Genomic DNA, 13187 nt, shown 5'->3' with positions numbered 1-13187 from the left:
AATAATTTTAAAGAATGCCGATGGTAGGGAGGTAACTGAATCAGTTGATATAGTTGAGATACTAAGCGAGCACTTTGCAAGAATATATCATCCAGGTTGTGACATTGCAGAAATGAATGAACCAATAGATTATATGGGAATTGTGGTGAATGAAGTGGAGGTGAATAGTCTATTGCAAAATCTCAATGTCAATACATCTGTGGGATTGGATGGTATACCAGCTCGCATCATACGTGAAGCGGCTAAAGAATTGTCAGTACCCTTGACCATTTTGTTTAATTTGAGCTTCGGGTCTGGGTTAGTCCCGAGGGGGTGGAAAGAGGGGAAAATAGTTCCACTGCATAAAGGAGGTTCCAAGACTGCTGTTGTAAATTACTGACCGATTAGCATATCAGGAATCGTTGTCAAGGTCTTGGAGAAATTAGTCAAGAAAAGAATACAGGATTGGATAGATGAAACTGGGATATTGTATGGGGGACAACATGGTTTTGTGAAGGGTAGATCATGCCTGAGTAACTTGCTCACGTTTTATAACACAGTGACGACTGAACTGGATAAGGTAATGGGTTTACAGTGATTCTAATGGACCTTGCCAAGGCCTTTGACAGGATACCACATGGAACTCTAATCAGTAAACTGGAGCAGATGGGGATGGATATAGAGTTGGTGAGATGGATAGGAGGGTGGTTGATGGAGAGATACCAGAGAGTGGTTTATTCAGGAGTTAAGTCCAAAAGACGGCTTGTGACTAGTGGTGTGCTGCGGAGTTCTGTTCTTGCACCACTACTTTTCAATTTGTTCATCAATGATATAGGAAAGGATCTGAGAGGAAGTGTTCACTTGTTTGCTGATGATGCAAAGTTGGGTAGAGCAATTGTGAGTGCACAGGATGTCAAAATTTTGCAGAATGATTTGGATAGTTTGGAGGACTGGGCTAGGGAAAATGGATGTCAATTTAATGTGACAAAGTGTAAGGTTATGCATTTTGGGAGGAAAAGATTAGCAGTAGTATATCACATTGGTGGAACTGTACTTTAGGAGATTGATGAGGCTAGGGATTTGGGAGTGTTGGTGGATAGGGAATTGAAGTTTAGGGGGCACATTGCAAAAGTGGTTAAATCAGCTCATCAAATCACTTGGATGCTGAAGAATACTTTGATGAGCAGAGACAAGCAAGTTATTGTTCCTCTGTATCGAGCCTTGATAAGACCCCATCTCGACTACTGTGCCCAGATTTGGTCACCTAGATTTCTTCTTGATGGGGAGGAGGTTGAGAGGATCCAGAGGGGAGTGACCAAGCTGTTAGCAGGTCTATGGAATTAACCTTATGAGAACAGGTTGAAGATTTGTGGGTTGCAAAAATTGGTCAATAGGCGGAAAAGGAGTGATATGATTGAGACATTCAAATTACTGAAGGGTTTCTATAAGATTAATCCGGAAGATATTTTTGAGAATAGGACTGGTGGTGGGAGGACTTAGGGTCCATACATGGAAGCTGGGCAAGAATGTGGTTAGCATTGGTGTGAGAGCTAAGTTTTTTACTTGGAGAGTGGTGAATGAGTGGAATAAGCTTCCAGAGTCTGTTGTGGGTGTTATGACCGTGAATGAGTTCAAGGCGAGGTATGATAGATACTGTGTGAATGTCGAATAGTTGGTCTTGACATGATGTTGGGGCCTCCCTCTATGAGTCTGCCGACTCCTTGGAGTTGCCCAGAATAATAATAATAATAATAATAATAAAAGTTGACTACGTGCTGTTACGAGTGTGCCAGTATTGAACAGAGGGGATGTGTGCATCAGAGAGATTTAAACTTAGGCTCTTATTGATATGGGAATGTGTGTGTGTGTGTGTGTGTGTGTGTGTGTGTGTGTGTGTGTGTGTGTGTGTGTGTGTGTGTGTGTGTGTGTGTGTGTATATATGTAGAAAGTATTTTACCTTGGGTATAATAAATGTTACAAGATACCAAGCTATTTTAAACCTGGTTTTACTCCATTTCCCAAGTAAGCAAACAGACAAACAAGTCAAGTTTGCGCCTGCAAGTATTGCAAGTCTAGCTGATCCTGCACGTAGTGCAAGACCAAGGCAACTCATGGTAAAAGTAGAATAAGCTCTGATCACTAATCTCAATATTTACCCAGACCCGTTTAGACCTTTATCGAGGTCTCATCAGTGGGAGCCAGGCTTAGAAATACCAAGGTTAAGTAATACAGAGCTTATAAGTATTTTACCAAAAGGTGCTTTGACCTTATTAAATAAAAATCTCAGGATGAGAGATAGATGTAGAAAGTTTTTTACCTTGGGTATAATATATGTTTAAGATACCAAGCTATTTTAAACTTGGTTTTACTCCATTTCCCAAGTAAGCAAACAGACAAATAAGTCAAGTTTGCACCTGCACGTAGTGGGAGTCTAACTGACCCACAGGGTAGTGCAAGTCTAGGCAACTCGTGGTAAAAATGGAATAAGCTCTGATCACTATTCTTTATATTTACCCTTAATGCAAAGCAAATCTCCTTGAGTAGATGTATGATGCTATGCATTAAAGGTAAGGGGGTCCACTATCCAGACCGGTTTTGACCTTTATTGAGGTCTGATCAGTGGGAGCCAGGCTTAGAAATACCAAGGTTAAGTAATACAGAGCTTATAAGTATTTTACTAAAACAAGTTACCAAAAGGTGCTTTGACCTTATGAAATAAAAATCTAAAGATGAGAGATAGATGTAGAAAGTTTTTTACCTTGGGTATAATATATGTTAAAGATACCAAGCTATTTTTACCACAAGTTGCCTAGACTTGCACTACCTTGTGGGTCAGTTAGACTCGCACTACATGCAGGCCAAACTTGACTTATTTGTCTGTTTACTTACTTGAGAAATGGAGTAAAACCAGGTTTAAAATAGCTTGGTTATACCCAACGTAAAAAACTTTCTACATCTATCTCTCATCCTCAGATTTTTATTTAATAAGATCAAAGCACCCTTTGGTAACTTGTTTTGGTAAAATACTTATAGGCTCTATATTACTTAACCTTGGTATTTCCAAGCCTGGCTCCCACTGATGAGACCTCAATAAAGGTCTAAACGGGTCTGGGTAGTGGCCCCTTGCCTTTAATGCATAGCATCATACATCTCCTCAAGGAGATGGGCTTTGCATTAAGGGTAAATATTAAGAATAGTGATCAGAGCTTATTCCATTTTTACCACGAGTTGCCTAGACTTGCACTACCTTGTGGGCCAGTTAGACTTACACTATGTGCAGGCGCAAACTTGACTTATTTGTCTGTTTGCTTACTTGGAAATGGAGTAAAACCAGGTTTAAAATAGCTTGGTATCTTTAACATATATTATACCCAAGGTAAAAAACTTTCTACATATATATATATATATATATATATTATGAATTTATGATATAAATAGGTTATGCATGTAAAACAACATGTTCATTAAATATGAGGGTCAGCACTTTCTGCGGGCGTTAGGCAGGAAATACCTAAATATGCCACTGGTGACGTCATGGAGAGTTTGAGAGCAGTTGATGATGAGGAAGAAAGACTGACCGTAAGTGAGCAAGAGGTAGGCATATAGACCCATCTGTGTGTCATTTGTTGTGGTTAAAGTGTAGGAGAGGCTGGTGTGAACCAGGATCTAGAATTGGTTTGACAACAGGGAGGTTATCTACTTACTTATTACAGTAAGGTGGTGTCTTCATTGGATAAAGGAGATTGATACACAGTAGTATACTTAGAGGAAAGTCACTAGTGGTGTGAATCAAGGGGTCTGTTTTAGGGCCATTGCTGTTTAACCTGTATGTTAATGATACTGGTGAAGATTTGGATGGGGATATTCAGTTGTTTGCAGATGATGCAAAGTTGGGACGAATTATTAAGAGTAGAGAAGTTACTGTGGCTTTACAAGAAGACTTGAATAGATTAAGTGAATGGGCACAAGAATGGGGATAACAATTTAATGTTGCAAAGTGTAAGGTTTTAAAATTTGAGAAACAAAGATGGGATGCAGAATTTACGCTTGGTGGGAATATATTGTTGGAGGTGGAGGAAATAAGAGATATTGTGGTTACGGTGGATAAGGATCTTAAATTCAGAGGACACATTGCCAAAATTGTGAAGACAACACAACGAATTGTGGGAATGATAAAGCCTTGATTAGACCACATATGGACTACTCTGCACAGATTGGATTACTTGGTTTTCAAAAGGATGAATAGATGTTGGAAAGGGTTAAGAGGCAATTGAGTAAGATAATTTTTGATCTCTGGAATGTTGGATATCAGGAAAGGTTGAGAAGATGCAATTTACAGAGTCTTGTGGATAGAGGAAGAGGGATGATATGATAGTGACACACAAGTTGGTATGTCACTATGTTGGTGTTGTTATAGGATCAGAATTGAAAAGTTTTTCATATAATGGTCGGAGATTGCAGGAGAACTAGAACTCATCACTGGAAGCTTATAAGGGAGTGAGAAACAGGTGTTTTGCATGCATAGTTGTGAATGATTGGAATGCTTTGCCTGAGAAGATTGTGCCTGCAGAGAATTTGAATGTGGTGAAGGCAAGATATGATGAACTGTGTGTTTGACAAGGGTACCACTTAGATGAGTCTTTGACTTCATGGGGTCTTAGGATGGGAATAATATTAATTTTGATATTCCAGTTCTTTTTTATTTAAATATAATGTAATTATTCTTGTTTTAAATAAACACATTATTAATAGTTCTGTGATTGGACAGTTTCTAATTTCCAGATTACTTTTTACATATTTGTATAGATTCCATCAAACTATTTATTGCTGTGGTCTTGCAGATGACATTTCTTCTCTCCATGATGGTTGTAATTCAGAGGTATGGTGATATAGAATATTGTATAGTGATTATTTTTTTATCAGGTTAATAAATTGCTGATATTGTTATTGATTTCATTTTTTTAACCACACTCCAAATACAAAAGATATTTTAGTCAACATTATATTGTGGGTGGATGTCAAGGTAAAAGGGAAGAATATAGAGGAAATCTTTTTTTTTTTTTTTTATTTCTGTTGTGAGTTTAAAAATTCGGTCATTGCTGAGCAGTCACAGTGAAATAATGCAGAGAATTTTGATGCCAGTTCTGATGAATAGCAGAAATGTAAAATTTGTAGAAAATCCATGTAGAAGAAACGGAAATCCATTTTTAAAAAGTAGAGTGAATTAGTGAGATATGGAGCATTAGGCAAAAAACTTTCTTCTATATGCAGTTAAAAATTAATGCATCTCTAGGAATGTGAGAACATTAACTCCTGTTATTATTATTATTATTATTTTTTTACATAGTTTTGCCTGCTATGATAGTTTCACATGGTGGTGATATGTTTATCTGAAGTGAGTTAGAATGTAAATTATGCCAGTCAAAGTGTGTGTGCGTGCATGTGTGTGTGTGTGTGTGTGTGAGAGAGAGAGAGAGAGAGAGAGAGAGAGTGCCCATCGTGTTTGGAAGTTTGAGTGGTTGTTTAGGATCAAGCTAAAGGTCGTGCAACAATATTTAATAATATTAGAATTAGTACTAGTCTTATTTCCAGATTCAGGAATATTGGATTTATCATCATCATCATCATCATCAAATTCCTGCCATGTACCCTCAAGGGGTGTACAGGATATGACAGTACTACATGAAAAAATTACATCATTACTAACTTCCTATCTACAATTTTCCTCCAAATCAGTCTGTTACTTGTCAAGACTCCAACATTATTAGATCTTATATTTCTATCGTCTAAGCCACTTTGTACCGTATCAATCCACCTATATCTTGGTCTTCCTCTGGGTCGTTTTCCTGCCAACCTGGCAGAGAACACTTGTTTTGCTAATCTTTCCTCTCCCATTCTATTTAAGTGACCATACCATCTGAGATTAGCTCTGCTAACGCATTCCTGGATGCTGACAATGTCAAGTTCTTTCCTAATATCGTCATTTTTAATATGATATTGCCATTGATGCCATCTGTTCACGCCTCTAATCTTTCTCAGGACTTTCATATCTGCGGTCTCTAGTCTTTGGTCAAGTGTTTTACTTCTGACCCAGCTCTCAAATCCATAAGTTAAAATTGGTTTGAACACAGTCTTGTATACAGCTAATTTAGTGTTCCGACTAATTTCTTTCTTATTCCATATGAATTTATTCAACTGACTTCCGACCATACCAGCTTTGCTGATTCTGTTGTCTATTTCTATATTTAGTTTACCATCTTCAGTAAAAATTGTGCCTAAGTAGCTGAAATGTTTTACTTGTTCCACAGGTTCTCCATTCACAACACAGTTGACATTTTCAATGATTCTGCCTATTTTCATTGTCTTTGTCTTTTTATTGCTGACCTTCATACCATATCTATTACAACAGCTATTCAATTTAATCAGAGAATCTTGCAGACTTGTAGCGGATTTATTTAGAAGTATAACATCATCCGCATAAAGCAAAGAGCTGACATTAACATCTCCAATTTTGATATCATGTTTAATACCACTTTCCTTCATAATATGATCCATACAGGTAATGAATAACAGAGGGGATAATGTACATCCTTGTCTCACACCAGATTTAACATTAAACCATCTTCCTGTACTTCCTTCAATTCTAACTGCTGACTTACAACTCAAATAAAGACTAAGTATTGCTTGATATAATGCCCCATTGACACCATATAACTGCAGCGTATTGAATAGCTTCTCTCTTGGCACTTTGTCATATGCCTTTTCCAAATCGACAAAACTTAAATACAGATCTTTGTTATATTCCCATGCTTTCTCGACTATTTGTCGTAAAGTGAAGATCTGATCCTGACAGCCTCTATTTGGCCTGAATCCAGCTTGTTCTTCACCAAGCTTTTCTTCCACAATTCTTCTCAACCATTTCTCAAGTATACTTGCATAGATCTTGCCAGGAACACTCAGTAGGGAAATACCTCTGTAATTCTCACATTCAGTTTTATTTCCCTTTTTATATATGGGTACTATGAGAGCTCTACTCCAATCATCGGGAATTCGTCCCTCTGTCCAAGCTTTCTGAACTATGCAGTGCAGCCACTGTAAGACTCTTATACCACCATACTTCAGCATTTCTGGTCGAATATCATCTACTCCTGCTGCCTTTCCACATTTCAAGCCTTTGATGGCTTTTTCTACTTCAAGTATGGATATGTATTCCTGACTGCATGCCTGGTCAGTGTTTTTTATCACTGTGCTGTCATCACTGCTTGTTTCATTTAGCAGTTTTTCAAAGTAATTACTCCATACTTCAAGGATATCTTTTTCTCCTGTTTTCATTTCACCTTTATCATCTCTAATTCCTTTTACAGCACTCTTTCCTCCATTCCTAAGCTTCTTCAACAATCTCCAGAATATTTTGCCACCTTCTTGATATTTATTTTCTATATTCTTGCCAAAGTCCTCCCATGACTTTTGTTTAGCTAGTTTTACACACTGTTTAGCTTTCTTACATTTGTCTCTGTATTCTGTAAGAGTAAAAGCTGACTTATTTGCCAGGAACTTTTGATATGCTTTCTTCTTTTCCTTCACTGCCTCTTTAACTTCCTGTGTCCACCAGGGAGTTCTGATTTTTTTATCTTTGCACACAACCTCACCACATGCCTCTCTGGCAGAATCAATCAATGTTTCCTTCAGAGTTTGCCACTGAATCCCCAAGGTTTGATTCCTGTTCTCAAACTCTTTCATTTTCTTTTCAATAATATTTCTGTATTTTAGTCTACAGTTTACATCTGAGAGCTGCTCAACTTTTATTCGCTTTAAAACTTTCTTACATGTTATTCTTTTCAATATGAAATTCAATTTTATCCTGCTCAAGACTAAATAGTGATCACTTCCAATTTCAAATCCTCTGTACACTCTGGTGTCCTGCACCAGGGAGAAAACATCACTATCAACAATAACATAGTCAATGAGACTTTTCTTATTCCTAGCCTCTTCTCTCCATGTGAATTTGTGCACATTTTTATGTTGGAACATGGTGTTAGTAATAACCAGTCCATGTCCTGAGCAGAAATCCAACAGATATTTGCCATTATTATTAGCTTTGCTCTTTTCTCCAAATTTTCCCAAAATATTTTTGTGTGTCTCACAATCATTTCCTACTCTACTATTTAGATCCCCAACAAGGACCAACTTTTCCTTTTTCATTGTGTCAGTTGCTTTTTCTAAAGCCTTGAAAAATTCCTCCACTTCTACCTTAGTAGAACCTTCTGTGGGACCATAGGCACAAATAAGTCTCATTGTCCAGTTCCCCATTCTCATATTTGCCCACATTACTCTACTTGAGACTGACTGCCATTCAAGAAGATTAGCCTCGTATTTTGTGTTGAATACTATGGCTACTCCTTCTTTTCCTTGATTGTTATTGCCTGAATATAACATTTTGTATTTATTGCTCAGAAAGATCTCACCAGTTTTGGTCTTTTTTGTTTCAGTCACCCCTATTATGTCGATCTGGTACTTATCTAATTCCTCAGCTAGCTCCATTTCTTTGCCATTCAGGCTTCTTACGTTGATAGTACCGTTCTTTAACTCTGGTGATGTTGAGTTGGGGTTTGTTTTCAGATTTGTTCCAGTAGCTGACTTTTCGCTGTTCGCCCTGGTTCCCTGGCGAAAACAACGGGGGCCTTGTTTAACCGGGCGACGCCCCAGCCGGCATGAAATTTTGTCATGCTGTACCATCATTTTTTATTTTGGTTTAACCAATAAGAATACAATTTGGTCGGCTAAATCCCAAATTTCCAGCCCATCCTCGTTCGTTCAGTATCAAAGTAGATACCCAACAGGGTGCACCACGAGAAGGTGAGGATTGGACATTAGGTCAGAAGCCCTGGTAGGTTCTCCGCATTCCTTTAAAGGCTATGTGGAGGTCTCCTCTCAGTTATACAGCTTTGACCCTTAAGCACCCCATATTGGATTTATTGTTGACATTATTGAAAATTCAACAAAATTAATTCAATTAATTATTGAAATGTATTGCTTTATTGTCTAGGTTAATACAGGGCACATCTAGAAATTAAGGTCATGTTAAGAATTAAAAAAAAAAAAAAAGCTGTTAGAGAATTAAAAAAGTTTTATTATATGCTAAAATACATACATATATATTTTATTTTTCCACATAGTCACCACTGACTGCCAGGTATTGCGGCACCAACTTCTTCATACCCACATCAAAAAAATCTGGGTCATGCTGTTCTTCAGTTACTCATCTTCTTCATAGTGCCAAGATGGGAGCCACTGCTTCACATGCAGGAACAAGAAGTAGTCACGAGTTGCGAGGTCGGGGCTTTTGGGTGTGTGTTCAAAAAGTTCCCATCCAAACTTCTGAATTTGCTGGACAGTTCGATCTATAGTGTGAACTTGCCTGTTGTCATGCAAAAGCACAATCCTTGATGACAGCATTCCTTGTCTTTTGTTCTGAATTGCTTGTCTGAGTTTCTTCAGCATTTCACAATGCACATCAGCATGAATTATAGTTCCTTGCTGAAGAAAGTCGATGAGCAAAATCCATTTTTGGCCCCAGAAGACAGTGGCCATCTTTTTTTGACTGATGGTGTCTGTTTGAATTTTTTTTCCTTTTAGAGATGATGAATGGTGCCACTGCATTGATTGTTGTTTTGACTCAACATTTGTGTGTGAAATCCACATTTTTTTACAGTAATAATATGAGAAAAAATTCATCGCCTTCATTTTCATAACACTTCGAAATTTTTTGAGCTGATTCCACTCATTGCTGTTTATGCACATCAGTCAGCATTTTTGGGACCCATTTGGCACACAGTTTCTTAGACTGCAGCTTTTCTGTCACAATTTCATGAATGACTGAGCATGAAACTTTAACAATAATGAAACAATAATGCAATGAAAGCAAAATGGTCAACAACTAGTTGATGAGTCACTGTATGCTACCATGCATGTGCAACTGCTCTCCCATTTCTTATAATTATATATAATTATAAGAAATAACATATATATAATTATAAATTATAACATATATATAATTCAATGGAACAACAGATGAACTTATCAACTTCAAAGATTATCTCAACAATTTGCACAACACCATAAAATTCACTTTAGAACAAAAAGAAAATAAAAAACTTCCTTTTCTGGATATTCTTTTAGAAGTTAATGAAGAAAATAAACTCTCCTTCTCAGTATATAGGAAGCCGACAAACACTGGAAGATTTCTAAATGCAACCTCACACCACCATCCTTCACAAAAAATAAGCTTAATTAAAACTCTTCGAGATAGAGCATACAATATCTCCAGTACACAAGAAAGATGTAATGAAGAACTAAAATACTAAACACAAATCCTCCAACAGAATGGATATGAAACAAAAAGCATCAAGAGAATCCTTAAAATGCCTCCAACTAACAACACAATAAAACAGGATTACAAAAACGCAATCTCGCTTCCTTATATCAAAAATGTTACAGGTAAGCTAGCCAAATTAATGAACAAACACAACATAAAAGTAGCCTTCCTTCCTATGGAAAAAATTTCAAGATTCCTACATCCACCAAAACCACCTCATCATCCTCTTAAAAAACCAGGAGTCTACAAAATCCATTGCTCTTGCGGGATTTGCTACGTAGGACAGACAGGAAGATCTGGAGAAATACGCATGGCTGAACACCAAAAAGACGTACAATACAAAAGAGAACAAAAAACGGGTCTTGCTTTCCATACCACTTCCACTGGACACGATGTACTCTGGCAAAAACCGATGATGTCATACCTAGAAAACAACAGTTATATAAGAAAATTTAAAGAAGCTGCTAATATGCTAAAAATCCCAACCCAATGCAATAAAAATCAAGGTTTAATTCTCCATCAAGTGTGGTCAGCTCTAATAAAAAATCTACCTCAAACTGAGCTCGGACTGTATGAACGAGAACAAGAACACGTGACATCGTCCAGTATTGTTCAACGTCAATAACATTTTATATCTGCATTCTGTTATTTGAGTTTATGAATAGCCAGATGGTTATGATTTGTATTTATTAATTCTCTTGTTTAAACTTTAAGTTATACTATTTACCCCCTAAAGATGTAAATCCTATGATTTACGAAACTTGTCGGGAACTATTATTTCAGTATTTTGTATAACTGAATAATAAAAAAAATAAATAAATAAAAATAAAAAATAATAAAAATGTGGTGTAATCACCAAAATACATCTTTTGAACCAATTAGCCACAGAAGTCTACACCTGCATCTCTGAAAATGATACTAGTATTATTTTCAGACAGGATGCATTAGATATTTCTTTGGAGGCCTCTTTATTTTACATACCATAATATTTATCACATCCCACCTTGAACTCGTTCAGTATTAATATATTTATTACTCATTCTACACACCTGAAATACTTTACACAAATTACCTACCTTATCCATTGTTCACAACTTCCAGGAATGAGACTCATGTTATCACCTGTTGTCCTATAAAATATCTCTTCTACATCTGTTTGCTTAGAGAATCAAGTTTGCAGAGCTTGATAGGAGAAAAAAAATGATATGACTGAAATTTTCTCAACATATCATCATCATACTGAACAACCTCAGTCTTGATACAACCCCAGTTACTCACCTCTCCTCATTTAACTTTGTACTAGAAATGTAGGAGACTGGATTTATGTACAGTGTTCTAAATGTGACCTGGTAATTGCTACATACCATTCTTTTACTGACTTATCTACAGCTTTTTGAATGATCTTCACATGAGTTTCCTGAATTTATCTCCCCAAAATTCCCTGAGTGCACTGCCTCTGATACAGTAAACTGTGTTTCATTTCATTGCTAAATACAAAACAGCACACCTTGCAACACTGAACTGATGTCTGCCAATCCGACAGCTTCTGCCTATATGAATCTTTTAATTAATGCCTGAGTATCAGAATTCTTTACAGTTCTTTCTTGCTAGTTTTGTCCTCATCTTTAAACTATTCAGTATCTCTCTTCAAACTTTGGTTTAAATTTTTGAACACATAAATTGACAGTGCATATCAGGAATTGTATTGCAGCTGCATCAATCACAGCCCACCTCTCTCCAAATTACACACTGCATCCTCACTTTGTCATAAGGGTGGAACTTGCACCTTTATGAGATTTCATGGTGCTTGCCAGAGAATATCATATTTAATATCCTCAGTTTTTGACCTCCTCTGGTTCAAGGTTTCTTTTCCCCATTTATTAACATATGTGTGCTGTATTTACCACTTTGCAAATTCCAAAAACCATTCTGGTGTATTTTCTTCCTATCCCTGAATCTCAACTTTCTACAATCCACTCAATACTGAAGTCATCATCTTAGATTAGTGACCTCAATGTCAACAACTCCAATTCTTATCTTTTTTGAATCCGCTCTCCTTCCAGATCGCTAATGGGCGTAACCTATTTTCTTGGGAATCACAAGAAGGGAGGTTACCTCTCTTCTTGTGATTCCCAGATTACAATATTGTTCAAGTTTCCTCTCTTACAGAGTACACTCCATTAAGCAACTCCTCCACTGATGTATACTTTGGACTGTCAAGAATCTGAAGATCATCCCACATGGGATGACTTTCAGAAATCCAGCTTTCCGTTTCCATGATCTGACCATAGCTTCCACTTTCATAGCCCAAACACTTGCTCTGGGTTAGTCACTGAAATTATTTTAACCAGTATGAATGCCTTCATTCCCCATTCTATCCAAAATTCTCATCCACTGTCTGAGCCCTGGCACATCTTCTGTTGACATTTTCTGTCAACAGAAGATGTGCCAAACAGTTCAATTAAAAAATTCAGTTTATTGCAGGTGGCTTGTATTACAAGAACCCTAGCTTCATATGCAACCTGTGCTGAAGCATGCATGGAAATAGTAGAAAATGGGAAGCCATGCTTACTGGTCCCTGCAGAGGCTCTTATCTGCACATAGATCTGCTCACCTGCAATTTCATTTTTTTCACTCACATCTAGATAGCACCACTTGCAGCATCTAAAGATAAAACTGAACTTCTGGCATCACTCTTTTCCTCCAAATCCTACATAGATGACAAAAACAAATTACCATCTACCAAACCAGAAACTGAGCACCTTATGCCTCCTGTTTTTTGTTTTTTTCCCCAACAAAAATACAACACAATAATGCTAAATATCTTGAACAT

At 37.0% G+C, this 13187-nt stretch overlaps 1 protein-coding gene across 4 annotated transcripts in view; it reads left to right on the top strand.

The window, feature by feature from the left end:
- Nucleotides 1-13187, top strand: part of LOC150102874 (ATP-binding cassette sub-family C member 5-like) — a 1133802-nt gene that overhangs the window by 523459 nt on the left and 597156 nt on the right. For all 4 annotated transcript variants that reach the window (XM_090397917.1, XM_090397915.1, XM_090397916.1 and 1 more), the window contains one exon: nucleotides 4786-4858. In XM_090397917.1, coding sequence (XP_090254043.1) covers nucleotides 4786-4858 — 73 coding nt within the window. The remainder of the gene's footprint in view (nucleotides 1-4785; nucleotides 4859-13187) is intronic.

Source organism: Typopeltis vanoorti, chromosome 9 (assembly GCF_054136105.1).
Source record: "Typopeltis vanoorti isolate ZY-2024b chromosome 9, IOZ_Tvanoo_1.0, whole genome shotgun sequence".
In the NCBI taxonomy this organism is placed as follows: Eukaryota; Metazoa; Arthropoda; class Arachnida; order Uropygi; family Thelyphonidae; genus Typopeltis; species Typopeltis vanoorti.
Note: the sequence above shows the minus strand (reverse complement) of the source record. Positions and strands in the feature narration are given on the sequence as shown.